The sequence below is a fragment of the Oncorhynchus tshawytscha genome, linkage group LG14 (assembly GCF_018296145.1).
Source record: "Oncorhynchus tshawytscha isolate Ot180627B linkage group LG14, Otsh_v2.0, whole genome shotgun sequence".
NCBI classification, from domain to species: Eukaryota; Metazoa; Chordata; class Actinopteri; order Salmoniformes; family Salmonidae; genus Oncorhynchus; species Oncorhynchus tshawytscha.
Window position 1 is genome coordinate 6,012,399 of NC_056442.1, and position 26,258 is coordinate 6,038,656.

At 44.2% G+C, this 26,258-nt stretch overlaps 2 protein-coding genes across 3 annotated transcripts in view; one reads left to right on the forward strand and one right to left on the reverse strand.

Annotated features, from left to right (window-relative positions):
• Positions 1 to 5,107, forward strand: part of LOC112266432 (ATP-binding cassette sub-family C member 4) — a 42,740-nt gene extending 37,633 nt beyond the window's left edge. For both annotated transcript variants that reach the window (XM_024443893.2, XM_024443895.2), the window contains 6 exons: positions 371 to 718; positions 2,651 to 2,740; positions 2,864 to 3,036; positions 3,216 to 3,321; positions 3,817 to 3,951; positions 4,204 to 5,107. In XM_024443893.2, the coding sequence (XP_024299661.1) occupies positions 371 to 718; positions 2,651 to 2,740; positions 2,864 to 3,036; positions 3,216 to 3,321; positions 3,817 to 3,951; positions 4,204 to 4,269 (918 nt within the window). In that variant the 3' untranslated portion in view covers positions 4,270 to 5,107. The remainder of the gene's footprint in view (positions 1 to 370; positions 719 to 2,650; positions 2,741 to 2,863; positions 3,037 to 3,215; positions 3,322 to 3,816; positions 3,952 to 4,203) is intronic.
• A 2,698-nt stretch (positions 5,108 to 7,805) lies between these two features.
• The window catches only part of LOC112266433 (ATP-binding cassette sub-family C member 4), a 28,767-nt gene continuing 10,314 nt past the window's right edge, over positions 7,806 to 26,258 (reverse strand). The window contains exons 7-30 of the mRNA XM_024443896.2: positions 24,503 to 24,628; positions 21,652 to 21,901; positions 20,773 to 20,880; positions 20,014 to 20,103; positions 19,528 to 19,719; positions 19,118 to 19,212; positions 18,928 to 19,014; positions 16,738 to 16,834; positions 16,285 to 16,494; positions 15,470 to 15,607; positions 15,305 to 15,342; positions 15,093 to 15,199; positions 14,800 to 14,946; positions 14,546 to 14,625; positions 14,285 to 14,435; positions 14,091 to 14,210; positions 13,832 to 13,942; positions 13,579 to 13,679; positions 12,324 to 12,671; positions 12,095 to 12,184; positions 11,797 to 11,969; positions 11,115 to 11,220; positions 9,698 to 9,832; positions 7,806 to 9,508 (exon numbers count right to left, since the gene is read on the reverse strand). Coding sequence (XP_024299664.1) covers positions 9,422 to 9,508; positions 9,698 to 9,832; positions 11,115 to 11,220; positions 11,797 to 11,969; positions 12,095 to 12,184; positions 12,324 to 12,671; positions 13,579 to 13,679; positions 13,832 to 13,942; positions 14,091 to 14,210; positions 14,285 to 14,435; positions 14,546 to 14,625; positions 14,800 to 14,946; positions 15,093 to 15,199; positions 15,305 to 15,342; positions 15,470 to 15,607; positions 16,285 to 16,494; positions 16,738 to 16,834; positions 18,928 to 19,014; positions 19,118 to 19,212; positions 19,528 to 19,719; positions 20,014 to 20,103; positions 20,773 to 20,880; positions 21,652 to 21,901; positions 24,503 to 24,628 — 3,187 coding nt within the window. The 3' untranslated portion in view covers positions 7,806 to 9,421. The remainder of the gene's footprint in view (positions 9,509 to 9,697; positions 9,833 to 11,114; positions 11,221 to 11,796; positions 11,970 to 12,094; positions 12,185 to 12,323; positions 12,672 to 13,578; positions 13,680 to 13,831; positions 13,943 to 14,090; positions 14,211 to 14,284; positions 14,436 to 14,545; positions 14,626 to 14,799; positions 14,947 to 15,092; positions 15,200 to 15,304; positions 15,343 to 15,469; positions 15,608 to 16,284; positions 16,495 to 16,737; positions 16,835 to 18,927; positions 19,015 to 19,117; positions 19,213 to 19,527; positions 19,720 to 20,013; positions 20,104 to 20,772; positions 20,881 to 21,651; positions 21,902 to 24,502; positions 24,629 to 26,258) is intronic.

Consider the following 26,258-nt stretch of genomic DNA (forward strand, 5'->3'; position numbering starts at 1 on the left):
GATAACATTAAAGTCCTAACTCTGGTATTGTCCATCCCTCAGCTCCCCAGGCCCTTTTACAATATGTGAAGGATTTTACCTGGGAATGAATATCCACAGAGAAAATAATCAAACCCAGAGATCTGCAGAAATAAGATTCATTGGAATCAAAGGGTTTTAATTGCATCCTGTAATTCAGGAATGTTCAGCTGAAACAGCTCACTTAAGAAAACAGGGTGAGGATTATTGAAGTTCTTCAAAGTTTTATAATTTAGAAGCCATACTATAATAAGACCAAGGTTAACCAAGCTCCCAGTCTCAGAGTGGGCCGGTCGACGAGATTAGAACCAGGTTTGTTTAATTGATATGGTAATTTATTCACCGTCCTCAGATGACATCAGTAGAGAGGGTGGTGGAGTACACAGAGCTGGAGAGTGAAGCACCCTGGGAAACCCAGAAACATCCTCCTCCTGAGTGGCCAAGCCAAGGCCTCATCACCTTTGACCGGGTCAGCTTCTCCTACAGCTCAGATGGACCTGTGGTCCTGAAGGACATGAAGGCCATGTTCAGGCCCAAAGAGAAGGTTGGCATCGTGGGCAGGACAGGTGCGGGGAAAAGCTCCCTGGTATCGGTGCTCTTCCGCCTGGCAGAGCCAGAGGGCAGGATCTACATCGATGGAGTTCTGACCTCAGAGATCGGCCTTCATGACCTGCGCCAGAAGATGTCCATCATACCTCAGGTACGGTGCATTTGGGAAAGTATTCCGACCCCTTTACCTTTTCCCCATTTTATTACGTTACAGCCTTATTCTAAAATGGATTAAATCGTTTTTTCCCCTCAATCTACACACAATACCCTATAATGAAGCAAAAACAGTTTGACATTTTTGCAAATGTATTAAAAATAAAAAACTGAAATATGACATATGCATAAGTATTCAGACCCTTTACTCAGTACTTTGAAACACCTTTGGCAGCGATTACAGCCGCAAGTCTTATTGGGTATGATGCTACAAGCTTGGCACAACTGTATTTTGGGAGTTTCTCCCATTCTTCTCTGCAAATGCTCTCAAGCTCTGTCAGGTTGGATGGGGAGCGTTGCTGCACAGCTATTTCCAGGTCTCTCCAGAGATGTTAGATCTGGTTCATGTCCGGGGTCTGGCTGGGCCACTCAAGGACATTCAGAGACTTGTCCTGAAAACACTCCTGCACTGTCTTGGCTGTGTGCTACGGGTCGTTGTCCTGTTGGAAGGTGAACCTTTGCCCTGGTCTGCGGTCCTGAGCGCTCTGGAACAGGTTTTCATCAAGGATCGCTCTGTGCTTTGTTCCATTCATCTTTTCCTTGATCCTGACTAGTCTCCCAGTCCCTGCCACTCGAAAAACATCCCCACAGCATGCTGCCACCAACATGCTTCACCGTAGGGATAGTGCCAGGTTTCTTCCAGATGTGACACTTTGCATTCAGGCCAAAGAGTCTAATCTTGGTTTCATAAGACCTTATAATCTTGTTCCTTATGGTCTAAGAGTCTTTTAGGTGTCTCTTGGCAAACTTCAAGTCAGCGTTCATGTGTCTTTAACTGAGGAGTGGCTTCCGTCTGGCCACTCTACCATAAAGGCCTGATTGGTGGAGTGCTGCAGGGATGGTTGTCCTTATGTAAGGTTCTCCCATCTCCACAGAGGAACTCTGGAGCTCTGTCAGAATGACCATCTGGTTCTTGGTCACCTCCCTGACCAAAGTCCCGATTGCTCAATTTGGCCAGGCGGCCAGTTCTAGGAAGAGTCTTGGTGGTTCCAAACTCCTTAATTTCAGAATGGATGCCACTCTATTCTTGGGGACCTTCAATGCTGCATAAATGTTTTGGTACCCTTCCCCAGATCTGTGCCTCAACATAATCCTAATGGACAATTCCTTCGACCTCATAGCTTGGTTTTAGCTCTGACATGCACCGTCAACTGTAGGACCTTAATATAGATAGGTGTTTGCCGTTCCAAATCATGTCCAATCATTTGAATTTACCACATTTGGACTCCAATTAAGTTGTAGGTACATGTCAAGGATGGTAAATGGAAACAGGATGCACCCAAGCTCAATTTCGAGTCTCATAGCAAAAGGGTCTGAATAATATACAGTACCAGTCAAAAGTTTGGACAGACCTACTCATTCCAGTATTTTTATTTATTTGTAGTATTTTCTACATCGAAGAGAAACTTTGAAATAACACATTTGGATTAATGTAGTAACCAAAGTGATAAACAAATCAAAATATGTTATATTTGATATTCTTCTAAGAAGCCACCCTTTGCCTTGATGACAATGTACAATGTAGAAAATAGTACAAATAAAGAAAAACCCTTGAATAAGTAAGTGTCTGAACTTGACTGGTACTGTACATCATTTTGTTTGCAAAAATGTCTAAACTTGTTTTCGCTTTGTCATTATGGGTATTGTGTGCAGATGGATGAGGAAAACAATTTATTTAATCAATTTTAGATTAAGGCTGTAACGCAACAAAATGTGGAAAAATTCAAGGGGTCTGAATACTTTCCAAATGCACTATAGCTACTGTGGGAGGATCTTCTGTGGCTGCTCTGTCCCTTAGTCCTTCTCTTTTCAGATATGGCTCTGTTAGAGTTTATTACATGTTTCTGCTTGTGGTCCCTCTGTTCTGCAGGACCCAGTGCTTTTCACGGGCACCATGAGGAAGAACCTGGACCCTTTCCACCAGCACACAGACGAGGACCTGTGGAACGCTCTCCAAGAGGTACTGCTCCTCAGACTCCTATTGATGCAGATACAGTTGAGATATACTCACACACATTTACATACAGGTTAATGGGCTTTTGGTGGCATCTGGGTCTTATTCCAGTAACTGTTTCCTCTCCAGGTCCAGCTGAAGTCTGTTGTGGAGGAGCTGCCCAATAAGATGGAGACGGTTCTGGCTGAGTCGGGCTCCAACTTCAGTGTGGGTCAGAGGCAGCTGGTCTGTCTCGCCCGAGCCGTCCTGAGGAAGAACCGCATCATCATCATTGACGAGGCCACGGCCAACGTGGACCCCAGGTACAGAGCTGCCTCACTCACATACACACACACACGGCTGTCTGTCCTTTAGAGCTAATCAGCAGACGCAGCTGATGTGCTTTACGACTGGGAGGCATCTACTAGTCAAGCAAAGCGTGATGGTGTTTCTATATCTTGGTTGAGTCTCTTTCCTGATTAACTGTGTCCTGGATCTGTAGAACAGACGAGCTGATCCAGAAGACAATACGAGACAAATTCAGGGAGTGCACCGTGCTCACCATCGCCCACCGCCTCAACACCATCATAGACAGCGACCGCATTCTGGTGAGAGCTCTTACCTTCAAGTAGACCGATCTGTCTCAAACACAAGATAAAAAACGAGGGGAGGGGCATCCCCCTGAAGAAAAAAAATTGTGTTGAGGAACTCAGTCTGGCTTTAAACTTACTCATGAAAGTTGTAATAGTAGAATGCAATTTTGAAATTGGGTAATGCATCAGAAGTTTTCCTCGTTGTGTCAGTCATTGCAGACCTTACAGAGCTATTTATAACTTGCCAGAAATGTCCAGATCAACTAGGCCATGTCAGCTAACATTTTTGTTTGAGTTTTAAAATGGCAAAATGTATAGAATTGCAGGAAATAAGCTTTAAACCTGCTAAATGTTCTCTCCGCCAACAAGAGGGGTGTGAACAGAACAGAAAAATACAGGGGGCACGGGATGTTTCCCAATGCTGGAAGGGGCCTGAGTGAAACTGCTTGGGAACCCCATAGAATTTCAGTCCAGCCAGGTTGACTTACTGACCTTTGGCCCTGCCTTCAGGTGCTAGGCGCTGGTATGATCCAGGAGTTTGACGAGCCGTACGTCCTGCTTCAGAACCAGGAAAGTGCCCTCTACAGGACAGTCCAGCAGATGGGCAAGGCTGAGGCAGCTTCCTTGCTGGAATCAGCCAAACAGGTGAACACTGACACTGCATCCCAACCCAGCACACACATTCTCTCAACCCAACTTGATGTCTTTAGTTTAATCAATACACTAACAATTTATTCAAAAGAGTTTGGCCAGAAAATCTGTATAATTTGTTACATTTTATTCCATCATTGCCACGGCTAATGACTTGACTGGTATATTACACTTTTGGTGAATTCTGATAGCCCAACTGAAAATGTCTACCAAGTCACTGACACAGTTCACAATATTTTCATTCAGGCGTATATGAACAACGGCAACAACCATGGTCCAAAAATGGCCATGGCCTTTGAGACGGTTGTGTGACGGTGCAGGGGCTTGACGAGCAGAAAGAGATATCACATATCTGCCCAATTTATATTTTTGTTCCACTAATTGATCTTTTAACCAATCACATCACCCTGGCTGTGTAAACACAGCCAGTCATTTTAAAATGGTAAGTTGTTGATTACTTGTTTGCTTGCAAAATCAGAAAAGATTTATGGAACTGACTTTATTTAATAATATGCAGTGCTTTATCAGCTTTTTAAAAATTTAAATAAGGAAGCAAAATGTGTTTCCTTAGACACTTTGATGTGTGTTCCATCTTTAATACTACTTTCATTGACAATCATAAGAATAGTGTTACAACAATGGAAGTAGCATTGCATTTTCATACTTTGTGCCTCAGTCTTTTACATTTTGAACTGCTGCTACTCCTATTGATTTATTCTACTGCACAGTATCCTGACATCATGCTGCACTGTGCAATGGAACTAATTGGCGTGTGTATTCATATACTAGACGTGCAATAGAAAATTACACTTCACCATTGTACGCACATGAAAAGTCATGCTGTCATTATGCTATAAGAGATTCAGGGATTTTCTTGAGGATTAACTTGACCAAAGTGAGTAACCCATGTATGTCACGTTGTTTGCATGAGTGAAAGCTGTGTGATGGTTGTAAGGACAATCTAGATCATTTTACAAGCAGGAATACCTACCCGTCAATGTGAAAATGCATTGAACTTTAAACTTATCTTGAACTTTGACTTGATCCCTAATGGGGCAGTATAGAGAGACCTTGACCTTAGCTTTAAAAAATGTATAATTTTGATTCCATTGGTTTTGCAGTGGATGTAAAATTAAATTGTTTTCCCAAAGGTGTTCTTATGTTTATATGTACCTATAGCAACATAGTACCTCTTTTTCAAGTTTCAGATATATGGATGTTCTTTCCACAGTGAAGTTTGTATTAAAATGAAGGTTACATTTCAAACAAACTTATTTAAAAGTCTTCTCATGTCAGGTCTTCAAATCAAACATGTAATTGCTTTTCTTTGAGTTTGTTAATACTAATTAGTATTGACTAAAGAAAAGGGACCAAAATGATAACTACTCAATTTTACACCATTTCACAAGCTGGTTTTGTAAGCCTCTTCCCACAATTATTTCCCTTTACACTCTTCAAACAGTGTTACACTATCCACCTTTAGATAAACCAAATATATACAGGTTTGTCAAGTATATCAAGTATTTAAATGAATCATCTGTGACATTCTTCAGTGAATACTTTGTGAAATTCCTTTGTGATAATCATGATTATCTGAAGAGAACCTTGTGCAATGTGAGTAGGAGGATGCATTATATAAAAGGCCAAGTAGGCTGCGTTTAGACAGGCAGCCTGATTCTGATATTTTTCTCCACTAAATGGTCTTTTGAACAATCGCATCAGATCTTTTTCAGACCCGAAAAAAATATCCAAATTGGGCTGCCTGTCTAAACACAGCGGTAGAGTTTTCCTTATCCAATCTTGTTCTGAGGACGAATGTGAATGGTTGGATGAAAGTTCAATGGTCAGTGGGCGGAGCTTGCAAGAGGTGAGAGCAGGTGAGAGTCAAATAAAGAACAGCCTTTTAGGGTTGCAGGTTGGAGGGGGATGGAGGGTGTTAAACACAGGCCATGACGGGCTAGGTTGCCAGTTTGAATCCGACATGTGCCTTTTCTTTTTATACACTGCTCAAAAAAATAAAGGGAACACTTAAACAACACAATGTAACTCCAAGTCAATCACACTTCTGTGAAATCAAACTGTCCACTTAGGAAGCAACACTGATTGACAATACATTTCACATGCTGTTGTGCAAATGGAATAGACAACAGGTGGAAATTATAGGCAATTAGCAAGACAATAAAGGAGTGGTTCTACAGGTGGTGACCAGACCACTTCTCAGTTCCTATGCTTCCTGGCTGATGTTTCGGTCACTTTTGAATGCTGGCGGTGCTTTCAATCTAGTGGTAGCATGAGACAGAGTCTACAACCCATACAAGTGGCTCAGGTAGTGCAGCTCATCCAGGATGGCACATCAATGCGAGCTGTGGCAAGAAGGTTTGCGGTGTCTGTCAGCGTAGTGTCCAGAGCATGGAGGTGCTACCAGGAGACAGGCCAGTACATCAGGAGACGTGGAGGAGGCCATAGGAGGGCAACAACCCAGCAGCAGGACCGCTACCTCCGCCTTTGTGCAAGGAGGAGCCCTGCAAAATGACTTCCAACAGGCCACAAATGTGCATGTGTCTGCTCAAACGGTCAGAAACAGACTCCATGAGGGTGGTATGAGGGACCGACGTCCACAGATGGGGGTTGTGCTTACAGCCCAACACCGTGCAGGACGTTTGGCATTTGCCAGAGAACACAAAGATTGGCAAATTCGCCACTGGCGCCCTGTGCTCTTCACAGATGAAAGCAGGTTGACACTGAGCACATGTGACAGACGTGACAGAGTCTGGAGACGCTGTGGAGAACGTTCTGCTGCCTGCAACATCCTCCAGCATGACCGGTTTGGCAGTGGGTCAGTCATGGTGTGGGATGGCATTTCTTTGGGGGGCTGCACAGCCCTCCATGTGCTCTCCAGAGGTAGCCTGACTGCCATTAGGTACCGAGATGAGATTGTCAGACCCCTTGTGAGACCATATGCTGGTGCGGTTGGCCCTGGGTTCCTCCTAATGCAAGACAATGCTAAACCTCATGTGGCTGGAGTGTGTCAGCAGTTCCTGCAAGAGGAAGGCATTGATGCTGTGGACTGGCCCGCCCGTTCCCCAGACCTGAATCCAATTGAGCACATCTGAGACATCATTTCTCGCTTCATCCAACGCCACGTTGCACCACAGACTGTCCAGGAGTTGGCGGATGCTTTAGTCCAGGTCTGGGAGGACATCCCTCAGGAGACCATCCACCACCTCATCAGGAGCATGCCCAGGCGTTGTAGGGAGGTCATACAGGCACGTGGAGGCCACACACACTACTGAGCCTCATTTTGACTTGTTTTAAAGTTGGATCAGCCTGTAGTGTGGTTTTCCACTTTAATTTTGAGTGTGACTCCAAATCCAGACCTCCATGGGTTGATACATTTGATTTCCATTGATAATGTGTGATTTTGTTGTCAGCACATTCAACTATGTAAAGAAAAAAGTATTTAATAAGAATATTTCATTCATTCAGATCTAGGATGTGTTATTTTAGTGTTCCCTTTACTTTTTTTTGAGCAGTGTACCTTCCAACATTCCTCACATTTCTAATCTACATTACTAACGGACTGAACAGCTTTAAATATGTGAAACAACCAGTGTTGTGGTCTCCCCGGTGGCACCGTGGACTCGGTACAGGGATCAGGTCACCGGTTCGAATCTGTGTGTTTTTTGTTTTCTAACCCAACCCTTATTCCTGAACTTAAATAATCACCTTTGTTTCCACCCTTGACAGAACAACATGTAATAAGGAAAACCACATTCATCAGTCCTGTGACTTTCCTTACAAACATGTCAACAGTTGCAATAGTGAAATGAGCAGATTTAAAAATTGTATAAAACAAATTGATTAGGGGCTTTATTTAATCCGTATGGCGTTAGTTCCACACTATAGCGCAATTGCCTTTCAATTTTCCAGCGTGCGTGGGGACTCTATTCAATGTAAACACCACATCAGCTTAATCAGAAATGACCTTTACATTTCAATCATGCTATACTGGGGATATTCTGTGCTACAGATTGAATCTAGCCTTTAAAATCACTCTCAGAAATAAAGTGATATTCATTCATGTAAACTCATCTGACAAGACCTGACGATGAGGATCAATGTGAATATAAAGAAGGCACATACAGTCAATTACAAGCTAGAAAAGCTCCCGTATACACCATTTCAAGTCCCAGTGCAGCCAAAAGTGATTTTCCTAGGTTAGGTTGCCAGTTCGAATCCGGCGCGCGACTTGTTTTTCAACCTTACCCAACATTCCTCACTAATCACATTTCTAATCTACATGACTAACCATTTCTTAACCCAGTGCAGTCGAACATGATTTTCCTGTGTTTCATATACCTCTCCACACTATTGGAGTAATACTATGAAATTATGAAAATGATGATGCCCTTGTAGTGTAAGAGCTGTTTGAAAAGACAGGCTGAAATTTCAGGCAATTTTGGGATAGAGTTTTGGCCTTCCATGGTGACATCACCATGCGGTAAATGAGTTAATAGACCAATAAGAGTGTTCCAAACCTCTCTGCCAATAAGCCAATTGTCAGTTTTCCCCTCCCACTCAGGCCACTCCCAGACAGTATTTGCAACATTGTTGCCTGAGAAATTGCCCTTTTGACTAAATATTTAGTGGGATTCATATTCAAACTACCTGAGTAGAGTTTCAGAAGACATTCGCAAACCCTATTTGGTACATTGATGCAGTGGCTACAGCAGATACAGTAAATATATTTGGAGCTGCTGGTGCAAATAAGTTGTCTTTAAAAAAAAATGTTTACATCACTGGTATGCAACAACAAATAATGACACTTTACATGAGATTGATTTGGTATGGCTAAATAACTTGTTTTTACTTTGAATACAAATTATATTTATAATAAATATGATTTATATAGAAATTAAAATAAAACTGCTGCAAAAAATGAATGCACTAAACTACATTACGTAGTATTTACTTTCAAATCGGATATTAATTGGCCACATATGAATCTAAGGAAAGAGTCCTCAAATGTTGGCCCTTGAAAATTGTATACGTCTGTCTCAAATATCAGTCAAGTCACGATTATATAATCAATTGTCATGGGTCTCGATGATTATTACTTTAAATCGATTGATTGGCTACTGCATGTTCATATAAAGATAAATAAAATAAATAAGGAACAGTTAACATTTAGTGTTATCCCACCATGTACTTTCCCAACTTTTTTTTTAGCTTGGGGGGAAAAAATCCCTACAACTGCATACGTGGATTTAACTCAACTCAGCCCCAACTGGACCAAACCGTTGCGATTCCTGTCCAAATGGAGTTTCCAACATGTAGTTTTTGCTGGGTGATAAGGCACTGTTGATCTCTGTAGACTGGAGAATGCCATGGGACTGCAGTGCCAGCCGACTCCGAGGAGCAGTACAACAGGCTTTAAACAATAGTCAAAGCCTCCTCTAGGGTCTTACAGGGCCGTCTCAAAGATGACCAAGTTGCCGTCTGCGCCGACCCCGCCATTGGTCGTACTGGGACGACTCCGGCTGTTGTATGCCTGAATCAAGATGAGACAACCGGTGTTAGTGTATGCCAACCCGAAACACCAGAGGTATGTGGTGGACGCACAAGAACACAACTCCCACACATCTGTGTGGTAGTATGTCACTTTGAACATTTCTAAGCTATTTCACTGGCAGAGAACAGAGTGGGAGAGTAAAGTAGAAATGCTCTGTGTGCTACTTACCTGTTTAGCTGACTGCAGGAGGGCAACGGCCTCCTGCCTGCCTGCCTGCTGGACCATCTTGAAGAAAATACCATCGTGGTTCTGAAGTAGGGTGTGGGGCTCGTCGTATGCGTGGATCTGACCCGCGTCTAGAACCTGGGAACAGAGTCAAGTTATATAGTAAGTACTCTATGGTGTATCATTAGGGATACAAAAAGGACCTGGGGGACTTGGGGGACACGCACACAACCGTTCAAAAAGGTTTGGGGTCACTTAGAAATGTCCTTGTTTTTGTCCATTAAGATAACATCAATTTGATCAGACATTTAAATGTTGTAAATGACTATTGTAGCCGGAAACGGCTGATTTTTAATGGAATATCTACGTAGGTGTACAGAGGCCCATTTTCAGCAACCATCACTCCTGTGTTCCAATAGCACATTGTGTTAGCTAATCCAAGTTTATCATTTTAAAAGGTTAATTGATCATTTAAAAAAACATTTTGCAATTATGTTAGCATAGCTAAAAGCTGTTCTGATTAAAGAAGCAATAAAACTGACCTTCTTTAGACTAGTTGAGTATCTGGAACATCAGCATTTGTGGGTTCGATTACAGGCTCAAAATGACCAGAAACAAACACTTTCTTCTGAAACTCAGACTATTCTTGTTCTGAGAAATGAAGGCTAATCCATGCGAGAAATTGCCAAAAAACGTAAGATCTCATACAACGCTGTCTCCTTTCGCCTCTTCACTGTTGACGTTGAGACTGGTGTTTTGTGGGTACTATTTAATAAAGCTGCCAGTTGGGGCCTTGAGGGGTCTGTTTCTCAAACTAGACACTCTAATGTACTGGTCCTCTTGCTCTGTTGTGCACCGGGACCTCCCACTCCTCTTTCTATTCTGGTTAGAGCCAGTTTGCGCTGTTCTGTGAACAGAGTAATACATGCTGTTGTATAAGATCTTCAGTTTCTTGGCAATTTCTCGCATGGATTAGCCTCAGAACAAGAATAGACTGATGAGTTTCAGAAGAAAGTGTTTATTTCTGGCCATTTCGAGCCTGTAATCAAACACACAAATCCAGATACTCAACTAGTCTAAAGGCCAGTTTATTGCTTCTTTAGTCAGGACAACAGTTTTCAGCTGTGCTAACATACTTGCAAAAGGGCTTTCTAATGATCAATTAACCTTCTAAAATGATAAACTTGGATTAGCTAACAACATGCCATTGGAACACAGGAGTGATGGTTTGGGCCACTGTAAGCCTACGTAGATTTGAGATTTCTGATCAATTTGATGGACCAATTGTTTTTGCTTTTCTTTCAATAATTTCTAAATGACCCCCAAACTTTTGAACGGTACTGTATATAAAACAAAGAATACTGTAGAGTAGACAGGTACCCAGTTGGGTGATCATTGTGTAACTGTGGAGCGCTCTCACCAGAATGCGGTCGCTGTCGATGATGGTGTTGAGGCGGTGGGCGATAGTGAGCACGGTGCATTCCCTGAATTTCTCTCTTATTGTCTTCTGGATCAGCTCGTCTGTTCTACAGAGCCAGGACAGACAGACGAGGACACACTCAGCTGGGAGGAAGAAACGCTCACTTTCCTCTACTACTTGATAACTCCCAGTCTTGTGTTGCATTCATAACCAAGTGCGAAGTTGGTAATTACCAGCTGGATGCAGTCAACTAATTGAGAAAAGACGAGTGGTTAATTGACCATAGGCTGCATCAAACTAAAATTACAGCCATCATGCCTGTAAACAAATTAGTGTTCGAAAACCATATTAGTAAGTTGCTTTTTATTTATTTATTAAAGTATGGTTTTACTGTTTCATTTAACTGCCAAAAATGCTGCTGTTATCGAGAATTTCCTTACTAGGGGTTGTCAGAGGTCAGCATGTGAGAAAAGTCAGAGCTCAGGAATGATAGACAAATTTCCCCACTAGTAATTACCAGTTGGAGGGGCCTTCAGGTGGATTTTTCCCAGTCATAAGTGGTAAATACCACCTTCCCACGTGGCTATGAACGCAGCATTAAAGCATGTCAGCTGCTCAGCTCTAAAGGACAGACGGGAGGGTCCTCCATGGCAACGTGTGTGTGAGAGAGGAAGCTCTTTACCTGGGGTCCACGTTGGCCGTGGCCTCGTCGATGATGAGGATGCGGTTCTTCCTCAGGACGGCTCGGGCCAGACAGACCAGCTGCCTCTGACCCACACTGAAGTTGGAGCCCGACTCAGCCAGAACCGTCTCCATCTTATTGGGCAGCTCCTCCACAACAGACTTCAGCTGGACCTGGAGAGAAAACAGTTACTGGAGTAAGACCCAGATGCCACCAAAAGCCCATTAACCTGTATGTAAATGTGTGTGAGTATATCTCGAAACTGTATCTGCATCAATAGGAGTCTGAGGAGCAGTACCTCTTGGAGAGCATTCCACAGGTCCTCGTCTGTGTGCTGGCTGAAAGGGTCCAGGTTCTTCCTCATGGTGCCTGTGAAAAGCACTGGGTCCTGCAGAACAGAGGGGCCACAAGCAGAAACATGTATTAAACTCTAACAGAGCCATATCTGAACTAGAAGCCTTTCCTTTACTACATTCAGAAGGACTAAGGGACAGAGCAGCCACAGAAGACCCACCAACAGTAGCTACCTGAGGTATGATTGACATCTTCTGGCGCAGGTCATGAAGGCCGATCTCGGAGGTCAGAACTCCATCGATGTAGATCCTGCCCTCTGGCTCTGCCAGGCGGAAGAGCGCCGATACCAGGGAGCTTTTCCCCGCACCTGTCCTGCCCACGATGCCAACCTTCTCTTTGGGCCTGAACATGGCCTTCATGTCCTTCAGGACCACAGGTCCATCTGAGCTGTAGGAGAAGCTGACCCGGTCAAAGGTGATGAGGCCTTGGCTTGGCCACTCAGGAGGTGGACGCTTCTGGGTTTCCCAGGGTGCTTCACTCTCCAGCTCTGTGTACTCTACCACCCTCTCCACTGACGTCATCTGAGGACAGTGAATAAAGCACCATGTCAAACAGCCCTGGCTTTTGTACTAGCATGGCTTCTCTAAGCAGCCCAGTACATAATTGGGGGTGAGCTCACTACCATCCAGGAAGGAAGGCTCAGATTCCAGCCACACAAGCCATAGACTGTTCTGTCTGCTTCTGCACAGTAAGTGGTACCACTGCATCAAGTCTGACAGCAACAGGCTCCTGAACAGCTTCTATCCACAAGCCATAATACTTCTAATAATTAACAAAATGGCTACATGGACTATTTGAGTTACCCTTGTATTTATTTAGTCTCTATGCTCACTCACAGGACTCTACACACTCAATTTGCACACACACACAAACAATCATCATATTAGCTGCTGCTACCCTGTTTATCATACATCCTGATGCCTAGTTACCCCACCCCTATCATCTCAGTACACCTGCACGTTGTAAATATGGAACTGACTGACCCCGAATATAACTTACTGACTTCTCATGTTCTTATTTCTATATCTCATGTTTTTGTTCTGTTATTTTTAATACTACATTGATTACTGCATTGTTGGGTTTAGAGCTTGCAAGAAAGGCATTCCACTGTACTTGTGCAGTACGTTAACGTGGAACTAAAAGCACAATAGAGAGCGGCATTAAGAAGCTTCAGAAAACCCTCAGGCTGGATTCTTGAAAGAGCTTTTATGGACGAACATTCCATCCTGGCACGAATACCAGCATGAAAGGCCAAATAGACCAGGAGGCAGTTTCAGAGTCACCACTAATAGTTCTGAGAACTGGGTTACACATCTCAATCAACATATTTACAGACTAAGTTCTCTGGTGAGTTTGTAAAGCATGTAGCATCTCTGAAGGGATTGATTGTAAATACAGGTGTTCCTCTACATATCTGGGTTGTCTCACCATGTTCTCCACCTCAGCACTCTGCCGTACCCCCCACTGGAACATCCCCATGAGAGTCACAGCGTAGGACAACGCCAGGCCTACAGATCCAGCCTCCACCTCTAACAAGGCCAGAAGAGAAACAAACAGGACACTAGTTAGACCCAATGCTCAATCAATCATTTCTATTCTAGGTCTGGCAACAAGCTGTAGTTTTCATAGCCTCTTTCAGCTAACTGTAATTGTGTTGGCTCTGTGTGCCGTTGTCTCTTACGGTCTCGGAGCAGAAGGCAGCCGAAGGCGGTGATGGTGACGAAGACGGCGCACATGCCATCCAGGCGGACGGCAAACCAGCGAGAGGTGACCAGGAACAGGAACCAGGATTCTGAGAAACGAGAGACAGTGATTCAGTTTTATTCCTATAGAACAGAGCAGAGACTGTTTGAGAATTATATTTAAGAACACGTATACATTCTACTCAATGTACTTGTACAAACAAAATGGAAGTAAGGGAGCATTGAAAGGAGAACCACCTGAGTGCAGATCCTGATAAGTGTCAAAGGTGTTCTGGAATCTCTCCTCGGCTCTGAAGGCCCGGATCGTCCACAGACCTTGGAGGGACGAGGACAGGTGGGAAAAGACTGGACTCCGAGCTGCAGAGAGACACATGATTACTGTCAGCACACACACACACACAAAAAGTTTTTAAAAAGCCACTGGCACTCACTGGTGGATTCCAGGCGCTTCACATCTCGTGACGTCTGCAGGAAGTAGCGTCTCAGGAACAGAAAGACGATGACAAGAGGAACCAATGGGATGAGGATCCAGGGGATGACGGAGGCCGCTACAGCGATCACACCGATGATCTGCAGGAATATCTACTCAGGAAAACAGGCCCAAAGAAATAAGAGGAGAGGGAAGAGGTTAACTGGTGATCGAATAGTAAATACCTTGTGAAGATGCAGGGCCAACATGTGTCATGGCTCACCTGAATGAAGTCCACAAAGGTCCAAGGTAAGGCCGCGTCCAGTTGGCCAATGTCCTTAGAGAAGCGGTTGAGGACTCTTCCTGGGACACAAGAGGAGACAACACCAGGAATTTAAAGACTTTTCTTTCTTTGTCTACAGATATATTATGTCTGACCTCAAGTAAACACAAATACAGCATCCCTCAACACAAAACTGTGGCAACAGAAAAACTCTTTCCCTATATGTTCCAGTTTGTGCATGGCTTATGGCTCACCAATTGGGTTAATGTCAAAGAAGCGTACAGGTGTCCGGAGGATAGAGTTGAACATGCGGTTGTGCAGAGACTGAGCAGCTTTCACCAGCACATTGAACATCAACAGACTCCTGGCAAAGCCAAAGATGAGAGTTGCTCCAGTCAAACCTGAAAACACAGATTTCCCATTTTAGGATGTTACATTTTGTAACACAGACAGACACACAAAGGTTATGGAGGAAGAAAGCACCTGCATGACACTATTCTAGGAGAAGCAAAACAATTTCCAGAGTAGGGTTTCCACAGTGTCTCACCTGCATAAATGCCGAGGTAGAAATCCAGGCTCAGCTCTTCAGTGACGTTGACACCATTTTGGACGGTCACAGTGCCGTTAACGTTGAGCTTCTCCTGCTCTCCTGCCCTGTCAATCACAAGAGGAGACAGAGCCAGTCCCAACACAGCATGTTAAAAGGGTAACATGACAGTTGCATGACTGGAAATGAACAGTTAAATTAAAACGTCTTACCAATATGCCAGCCACCAGTCCTGTAGAATGTATGCTGCCTGCACACAACAACATATGTTAGTAGACCTATATAATTTAATGAAGTCGTCATCAGATTGAGTTTCTTCCGCACGCACTACTACTGTTTTTGACCATGTAGTTGTACTGGGGTTATGATGTCATTACCTGAGCTAGGAACTGGAGTAATACAACTCCTATCAACACCAGGATGTTGGCGCCTGCCTTCAGGTACTTGACATAGAGGCCAACGCCGATGGTCCCCTCCGAGCGGCTCTCCTCGACTACTGTCTGGACAGGCTCTGCCTGCATTACACACAAACATCATAGGATTTAATGGGGGCTATTCATTAAAGCCACTGCAAATAAAATGACATCTGTGCAACATAATGTTAAGTGAGTCATTCTGTGCACTCTGTGTAGGAGAAACTCTGCAGAGGTTCAAGCACGAGGGAAGTTGAGAACTTACACAACTCCTGTGTTAGGGAATCAGAGCATGTCAACAAGATACAAATTAACTTGTTTTTTTTAAAGGAAAGTACAACATGTACTTTGCTGTGGCTTGCATAGCTTCTACTAAAATTACAAGGCAACAGTAAACACTTTGTCGCCCACGAATGATGCAGTCCTCCCCCCCTCTCGGCAAAATTGAGTTATAGCCTGTGACTGACTAATTTCAGTCTATTATTATAGATACTGCCTTGGGCCAAATTGTGTAAATGCCGAATCTCTATGGCAAGACATCATTCACCGAAGTGTCGTCAAAATCGTGTCAGTGCTGTCTGAGATATTACGTATGATAGAATTTGCTGTGTCTGGCAAACTTCTACTAAAGGTTTGTACGCACTGCCTTCTTGTGGACAAAAAGAGCAAACACAGGTAACTTTTTCTTCACTCACTGCTTTGCTACAAAATATCATCAGGGACACAGAGTGAAAATGCTCCTGGCGACTATCAAAGGACTGGAAGTGGGCGGGACCCACCGGAAGCTGTTCAGTTCCATCTTTAACAGAACGTATGGAGGAGGTGTGGGAGACCACGGAATTCTGCGAGAGGGTGCGGCTGCGTGGCGAGCGGCTTTCAGTCTCCGCCCCTGGGGCTTGTGGCCCCTCCTCTTCCCTCTTCAGGAGGGAGGTGAAGTCGACCCCAGAGCGCTGGAGTTCGCTGTACGTCCCCCTTGCCACCATGTGACCCTGAAACAGACTCACGAAAGTCACACCCCACCAAACATTTGGAGTTTGTATGTAATGTATAAGTCTTGTCTGTGTGCAATTATAGAGGTGTTCCTACATGTGTTTACAGTATAACCCATGGTAACACATCTCCCCCCTGCTTGCAGTGCAGGTCCTGCATTAACTTAAGCACAGGGTAGTGCATGTGTGCTCCTATGCAGTCTTAAAGCATGTGTAGAATGTTAAACCCTGCCAGGAACACACCTCCTTGAGGACGAGGATCTGGTTGGCTGCTTGGAGGTACTGCAACTGGTGGGTGACCAGGATGCGGGGCTTATTCTTCAGAATACCACAAATACACCTGGACATACAAACACATGGAGACAGTCTGAGATGACAGCAGAACTGCCAACCCTGTCCAACTTTTCAGAGTACTAGACTCATGTGGGCAAATTGGAGATTGGCCCTGTTTGATAGGTGACAATCACTAGGGCCAGCTCACAAGTATTGGCTTTTTAGACACGGATCCTAATCAACACTAAAAGCAAAAACATTTTTTTTAAACAAAATTAACACATCGACAGAGACCTCAAACTGGTTTATAAGCGTGTAAGTAGGCTACCGCAAAGGGAATCTGAAAGTTGTTCGCTAGTTTTCTAAACTCCCGACTCCATTTAATGCCAAGATGTAAATTTTTGATTATACTTAATTTTTTTTGTGGCGTGGATCATAATTACAGTTAGTCTATGAGGTTGCGTGATCCGCATAATATTACGTGGAAAATACAACTAATAGGGCCTTTCGGGTGGCGCAGTGGTCTAGGGCACTGCATCACAGCGCTAGCTGTGCCACCACTATTCGTCGTCTGGGTTAGGGAGGGTTTGGCCGGGTAGGGATATCCTTGTCTCATCGCGCACCAGCAACTCCTATGGCGGGCCGGGCGCAGTGCGCGCTAACCACAGTGTTTCCTCCGACATATTGGTGCAGCTGGCTTCCGGGTTGGAGGCGCGCTGTGTTAAGAAGCAGTGCGGCATGGTTGGGTTGTTTTTCGGAGGACGCATGGCTTTCGACCTTCGTCTCTCCTGAGCCCGTACGGGAGTTGTAGCGATGAGACAAGATAGTAATTACTAACAATTGGACACCACAAAATTGGGGAGAAAAAGGGGGTAAAAAAATAAAAATACATTTAATTATGCGTCCCATTAGTTGTATCACTCGCACAAATGAGACACAAATCGTATTTGCATTTCATTTCTTTCACTAACAAATGCGAGTGAACTGCTGGCACTTCAGAGCCCACTGAATGTCCATCTTATGTTCGCTAATTAACTAATGCTTGAAACAATGTGTTTACATTTCCACAACACAGGGAGTCGAAAAGGGATTTGTCCATGTGTTTACGTACAGCTGACAGTTGGCAAACTCAGCATCACAACAAACAGGAGGGGCTACGTTGAATAATAATGTATTGCAGCTGTGTTGCAGCTCGAGAATCGGGACGTTAGATTTACTCAGTGGATTTATTTTTTATGAAAAATTAAATAAAATACAATTCAGGCTCTATTCATTTCTGATCTCGTGCCTGTGTACACGGACAGAATTGCATTGTTGGTACGCAAAATGCATGCATTTTGGTGGGTCTATGACAACATCCACACCAAAAACACAGATTTGCTCTTTCAACGGTTAGAACACGTTTCAATAGCGTTATAGCTTTTTGTAAAAGTGAGCCCTGCACAGTAAACGTGCAGCCCACTGCTCATCACTGCCCCGCTGGTTCCATTATGAACACTTTCAGGGGACCATGTCATATGACAGGAAGAGGTAGAGTAGGGCCCTGTTGCCATTGTGTGCCTGAGAGTGGCAGCAGCACCACTCCTTTTCCTGCCTTCCAGAGGCTAGGGCTGCTTTGCTGGAGACCTCAGGGAGGTAGGAATAGAGCACTCCAGGCTTTCCGCTGGACTGGGGGACAGGAGCAGGAACAGAACGCTTCATAACGCCCCAGAACAATAGTGGAAGTACTGTACATATTCCAGTTTATGCTTCAGTAAGTCAGTAGTTCATCCACTGTATTACATACTTCAGTAAGAGAGGAACACTTTGCTCATGATCAATGTGGTCATTTCCTTGCTTAGCCAATGTTTAGACTTGGTGAGCTACCCTGTGGCAATCCCCGTGATCCCTTATAAAGGACAAGGAGAGTCCTGCTGCTGCAAAAATGGATGAGCTCGCACAGACATCAATTCAACATGGGTTCAACGTCATTTCATTGAAATGCAGTGGAAACAACCAGTGTGCCCAGCCAGCTGTGTTTCATATTGTTTTGCTGTTTTACAGTCATGTTGAGACGGTGTACTGAGAGCAAAGTCCTATCAGTGGATTATTCTATTGCATCACTCTATTCAGTTGTAAAAAAAACAAAAACATGTTTAGCTGAAATGGTGGTTCACTCACTGTTCAAACAGGTGTCTCCCGACCTCAGCATCCACAGCACTTAGAGGGTCGTCCAGCAGGTAGATATCAGCATCCTGGTACACAGCCCTGAGACACAACAAGGCTTTCAGATAGAGACTGGAGGATATTCATCTATAGAATGTACCTCAACTCATTTCTACTCTGGTATGAAGTGGAGCTGTGGTCTTACCGGGCCAGGTTCACTCTAGCTTTCTGTCCCCCACTGAGGGTTGCTCCTCTGTCCCCTATCAATGTCAGGTCCCCTTCTGGCAGCAGCTCCATGTCCTGAACACAGAAGGGACAACCGAGACGACAGGGGTTAACAGGACCCACAACCATCAGAATCTCACATTGTGTTCAATAGGACAGAGGGGACAGAGCTTGTATGTGTTCAATAGGACAGAGGGGACAGAGCTTGTATGTGTTCATGTACGAGTGTTGGCAGCTCTGATGAAAGGCGTACCACCTAGAGCCCAAGGTGTTGGTGCTCTTTGCAGTCAAAAGTTCAAGAGATCCAACGTTCACAATGGAGCTTCACCAATCCTTGCATTTAGCAGTCTCCCAGCATTAAATATGAGAGCTCCATTCAGTGTGTCTTACCCTCTTGAGGGCGCAGGCTCTCAGGACCTTCTCATACTTCTGAGGATGGAGCTCTTTGCCAAACAAGATGTTGCTGCGGATGGTTCCAGGGAACACCCAGGGCTGCTGGGAGGCGTAGGTCAGCTGACCTTTGACCTTCAACACCCCCTTGTCGTGAGGCAGCTCCCCCAGGATGGAGCTGAGCAGAGAGGACTGTGGGAAATGTGAAGGGGGAACAGGTGAGCTTGATAAGAAGAACATACACTGAGTGTACAAAACATTAGGAACACCTTCCCAATATTGAGTTGGATTTAACAAGTGACATCAATAAGGCATCATAGCATTGACCTGAATTCACCTGGCCAGTCTGTAATGGAAAGAGCAGGAATCTGATTCACATTGTAGCTAAATAAATATTCCAGTTGGCTTACTTCCCCGCTACGTTGGCGGTCCTCATACAGTGATGCAATAGGCTGCCACACCAAGCTAAGAAACATGACCTCTGACCTTTCCAGCCCCCACAGGACCAATGACAGCGACGAGCTGCTCTGACTTTACTGTGAGTGATAGGTTCTGGAGAGACGGGGCGTCCTGACTCTGTACAGAGCGAGAGAGGGGTCATTTCAGGTTACACTTTATTATAAAAGAGTGAGCACCAAAATGCATAAATACAAACGCTAACCTGCCTTGTTATTGTAATGGTGAGAGGTTAGCATGTCTTGGGGGGGTATGAGCTACCTTTCTCACAAATCATTCAGGACTATCCATAATCATGGTAGCATCCACATTAATGTAGAAGTGTTTAGAAACATATTCTATTCTTATTTACAATAAGTGACATTATTTACCATTCATTTCTATTGGGCACAAAATAATCTTAAACAACCAAAACAAACAGCAAATGCATCCAAAATGTTTGTAGACTCAAGTTTAATACACAAGTGAATTTGTTTATAAACACTTTTGGTCCCCTAAAATGGGAGGACTATGAACAAAAAGTGCTGTAATTTCTAAGCGGTTCACCTGATATGGATGAAAATACCCTGAAATTAAAGCTGACAGTCTGCACTTTAACGTCCGTCATTGTATAATTTCAAATCCAAAGTGCTGGATTAGAGAGCAAAAACAATAAAATGTCTCTGTCTCAATACTTTGAGCTCACTGTAAACACACGTAGCATCAAGCTGTAATAAAGGTGTTTGTGATAGCAGTAAACAGTACTGTAGGTTTATCTAGGAGTCTGGGTGGCAGTAGTTGAACATTCACCTTGTCCCAGTAGCAAATCAGGTCCTGGATTTCCACAGAGGGCTCTTGCTTCTCCTCCTGGAGAAATCCATGGTTGCTTTTCACAATCTCATCCAACAGGAGAAAAGTCTGAGTGGAAACAATAGTTCACCAAGAGTTCAGTGATATACAGCCATGTCTCCTTATGTTAACAAAACTGCCACATCGAGATGGACCCGAGACTTTGTTTACAATCGTGTTGGATCGAGATGACACATTCAACAACTTGAGGATCTTGACTGCAATGATGCCTGTTACATCCCTGGCTTTAAACAATCAGATGACATACAGTAATGAAAAGCCTGGCTGTGGCTCAGATAAGTCCCATGGTGATTTTACAGTCACTGATCATAAAGCATGATAATGTGACATGATTACATAACGAGTCTTAGGGGATCAGCCAGAGCTGGGCCTTGTGTTTCACATTGGCATCCAGGCAACTGTCAGGACAGCTCATCTAAAATTAACTAAAAAGGAACCCAGCGCAGAGACGACACCTGCACTGTCGGAAGCCAACACATGCAGAAGACGAGCCTTGCACAACTTCAGGAGAGCACTGGTATTGCATGGTTCACACATCAAGAGATAATACATATCTGTCAACAGAGATAATGCATAAAGTAAATGCACAATAACCAGAGCAACTGGGCAAGAATGGGATTCATATCCGCAGCAGCGCTTAGATCTGCATTTCACATGGATTCTTTTTAAGGGACGATGTGTCATAGCATCTCTACCTTGGATTCACTATACAGATACTGTGTGCTTCCCAGGAAAACATTACCATATGATAGCACAAATAAACACTAAAACTCCTTCGGAGAATGCAACCATTTAAGAAGTTCACATGTATTGTAATACCTTGATCCTGCGGACGCTGATGCGCGTCTCAGACAGTTTCTCTACGGCCGAGGGGAAGAAGAGGGTGACGGTGAGGCGGACGGCACTGTACAAAGACACGGTCACAAACACCCGGCTGGCTGAGATGGTGTTCCCCAGGAGGACGTAGACGGTGAAGGTGATGAAGACTATGATCTTACTGGCCGCAAAGAAGGAGGCCATGTTGAGGCCTCGCAGGTAGGAGCTCGACATGATCTTGGAGATCTCTTTCCTGGGGAGGGAAAATGAGAGAGGCATTCCGTAAAACAAAAACAAACCCAGAAAGCCGATGTGCACCACAGAGTACTATCGTATTCCCATAGCGGACGCTTGCTAATTGTTAACAAGTGCAAGTCAACATAAACAAATTGCAAGGACAGACACCCCAGCTCATAATGCTGTACAACTATCTTAACTGGTTTGTTGCACGCACAAAACAAATATTAGACAGCAGGGTTCTTGATCCAGGAGGGGATTTATCGTCTCTGCTGTAACCAAGAAGCTTGATCTTGCAGGCTAGCCTGTTAAGGAGGCTGCGAATTTTCGCAGCTTTTTGTTAAAAATCGCGCAACATTTCAGCGTCCTGCTACTCATGCCAGGAATATAGTGTATGCATATGATAAGTGTGTGTGTATAGAAAACACTCTGAAGTCTCTAAAACTGGTTAAATCGTGTCTGTGGCTATAACAAAATGTGTTTAGGAGTAAAAATCCTTCGAAAAACTGTTCACCAAAAACACAAAAATAATATTCATCTGCCAGTCAATGTATTGTCTAAGGCTAAAGAAAATACATGAGGATCCCCTGTAAACGCCTACAGCTTCCACACGATGTCGCCAGTACTGGCATTTTTTGGCTGCTTTATCCTTGGTTTGATGACGTATAGGCACTTCCTTTCTTGGGGCTCACCGCAGGATGTTATGAAAGTGAAAACATGGAGTATGATTTCAAGACTTGCTGCTATCGAATACAGATCGCCCCGTGATCAATTTGATAGATTATTAACGTTTATTAATACCTAAAGTTGGTTTAGAAAAGTAGTTTGAAGTGATTTGTAAAAGTATATAGGCAACTTTTGTAATTTTAAAAAGTGACGTTGCGTCTTGTAAAGGGGCATTTTTCTGGATCAGACCGGTCTTCAGCAAATCACATTTTGGGTATACAATGACGGATTTAATTGGGAAAAAGACCCAATTGTGATGTTTATGGGACATATAGGAGTGCCAAGAAAGAAGCTCGTCAAAGGTAATGAATGTTTTATATTTTATTTCTGCGTTTTGGGTAGCGCCGGCTACCGCAAAATCTGTTGTTTTGTTGACGGTCTGGTATTCTGGGGGGTGCATGCTATCAGATAATAGCTTCTCATGCTTTCGCCAAAAAGCATTTTACAAATCTGACTTGGTGGCTAGATTCACAACGAGTGTAGCTTTAATTCAGTACCTTGCATGTGTGTTTTAATGAAAGTTTGAGTTTTATCGAAAACTATAGGTGGCGCGCTAAAATTTCCGCTGATTTGATCCCGCCACAGGGACCAAGTCCCAAACAAGCTAGCCACTTAGCTAGCAAGTTAGCAAACCAAATACATAGCTGGATCCCTGAGTTGGAGCGGATTAAAAGTTAAACGTATAGCTAGCTATAAGATATTTAGCTGGCAAACAGTTGTGAATTTCAAGCGTAACTTGAAAGGAAGCTTCCGTTAACTCTGTGTGCTCTTTGTAAACAAACAGCAGGGAGCAGGTCTCGAACTCTCGACCTTCGAGCCCGAGGTCCGGCGCGCTGTCGACTCTGCCGCCAAAGCATGCTCGTGCGGCAGGGTCGATTTCCGCGCTTATAAACCCAGGGTCGTAACAATACCATAATCAGCTGCTTTGGGGAAGTGCTTCATAATCAAAAAAACAAAACAGGCGAAATGAAGAACACGATCTGCTTTATCTATTAACCTAGTGCACAAGATGACTGCAGGATGACTGCACTAGATCATTGAGGAGTGGAAAAACATTGCCTGGTCCAATGGTAGAGAAAGGATTTGGTGTAAACAGCATGCGTCCATTGCCCCATCCTGCCTGGTGTCAACGGGACAGGCTGGTGGCGGTGTTGAAATGGTGTGGGGAATGTGTTCCTGGCACACTTTAAGTCTTTTGATACTAATTGAGCAAAGTTTCCAATCTCCGAAGAATTCAGACTGTTCTGGAAAAGGGGGGTCTGACCCAGTAGTAGACGGGTGTACCTAATAAATTGGCCACTGAGTGAAATAAATATATATAAGTATTGAAAAATCATACCGTGGGTATTTCAAAATACCCCAGTATAACCCTTCTCATTAGGCTTGGGTGGTAATTACTAGGATTTTAGTCGATTTGACTGACATCTGTATGTTTGTATAACTTATACATGTGTGTCAGTGTTACTTTGACACAAAGTACTAGATAAGATTATCTAAAATGTCTGGACAAACCCTCAGAAGAGACAATGTAGTTAGTGTGTTTGACAGTTTCCTTAGTAAACATTGTTACATCATCATAAGAAGCTATTGTTGGTGTCGATTCGTCATGACAGAAAAATTATAAGAAGAGAAAGGTCTTTGGTTAAAACACACCGTGGGACTTTCACTCGTGTCAGCAATCCTAACAGAACAACCAGCTGAAATGAATCATGGGTGATAACAGAATTCTTGAAATAACACATTTCACAATCTGTAATGGGCTTTGGACAATAGCGCCTGTTAATCCTTATTACAGTAACAATATCTACAAATCTAACACTATCTCAATATTGAGTTTGTTCTGTGCATTGGGATCCGTGCAAAAGCTTCAATGTTATACTTTTTTTTTTACCTTCTGACTTCATTGACCAGTGCTGAGAAGGGCTTCTCCCAGGCATACATTTTGATGATCCTGATTCCAGACACCACTTCATTCATTGTGCGTATCCTATTGTCTGTCAAGGCTGCTGTTTTACTCCTGCAAGGAAAGGACAATCTTATATTAGGTCTGGATTCCTCAACCCTCACCCCCCCCCCAGCGATTTTATTTTTGGAAATCTGTTCCAAAGTATTCCCAAGCATAATAGAAAGATATATATGATTGTATACAAATGTAGGTAAGGTTTGAAATTACTATGATTTAGTCAAATATATCTGTTTGGGCTTCCTGCAGCCAATTTGCAGTCCACAAATGTAATTGTTTTCCAGCCCCCTGAACATCTGCTCAAGAAAAAAGAAAAAAATCTCGCAGCTGAATCTAGTTGATGATCCCTGCATTAGGTTAAAAAAGACCACACATATATATATATATATATTTCTTAGACAATCCTGGTTTATTGACAAGACAGCCAATTGTGCCCTCACATGGTCCACGCTAGGGTTAGGCCCTCACATGGTCCACGCTAGGGTTAGGCCCTCACATGGTCCACGCTAGGGTTAGGCCCTCACATGGTCCACGCTAGGGTTAGGCCCTCGCATGGTCCACGCTAGGGTTAGGCCCTCGCATGGTCCACGCTAGGGTTAGGCCCTCGCATGGTCCACGCTAGGGTTATGGTCCACCCTCGCATGGTCCACGCTAGGGTTTCGCATGGTCCACGCTAGGGTTAGGCCCCCATGGTCCACATGGTCCACGCATGGTCCACGCTAGGGTTAGGCCCCCTCCATGGTCCACGCTAGGGTTAGGCCCTCCATGGTCCACGCTAGGGTTAGGCCCTCGCATGGTCCACGCTAGGGTTAGGCCCATGGTCACATGGTCCACGCTAGGGTTAGGCCCTCCACGCTAGGGTTAGCCCTCGCATGGTCCACATGGTCCACGCTAGGGTTAGGCCCTCACGCATGGCCCCACGCTAGGGTTAGGCCCTCACATGGTCCACGCTAGGGTTAGGCCCTCACATGGTCCACGCTATGGGGTTAGGCCCTCACATGGTCCACGCTAGGGTTAGGCCCTCACATGGTCCACGCTAGGGTTAGGCCCTCACATGGTGCCGTGTCTCCTGCATGCTAGCGTAGCAACGACTACCCCGCTGGACCCTATGATCACTTGGCTACATAGCTGATGCTTGCTGGACTGTTCATTTATCACGGTACTCCACTTTGTTTATGTGTTGGCCCTAGCCCGAACTCAGGCCCTGTGTGTAGTTAACTGACCCTCTCTGCCCATTCATCGCCATTTTACCTGTTGTTGTCTTACCTGTTGTCTTAGCTAGCTCTCCCAATCAACACCTGTGATTGCTGTATGTCTCTCTCAAATGTCAATATGCCTTGTATACTGTTGTTTAGGATAGTTTTCATTGTTTTAGTTTACTGCGGATCCCCTAGTCCCACTGCACATGCCTCAGATACCTTCTTTGTCCCACCTCCCACACATGCGGTGACCTCACCCAGTATAACCAGCATGTCCAGAGATGCGACCTCTTATCACTCAACTCAGTGCCTGGGCTTATCTCCACTGTACCCACACCCCACCATACCTGTCTGCACATTATGCCCTGAATCTATTCTACCACACCCAAAAAATCTGCTCCTTTTAATCTCTGTCTCCAACAAACTAGACGACCAGTTTTGCTAGCCTTTAGCCGTACCCTCTTCCTACTCCTCCTCTGTTCCTC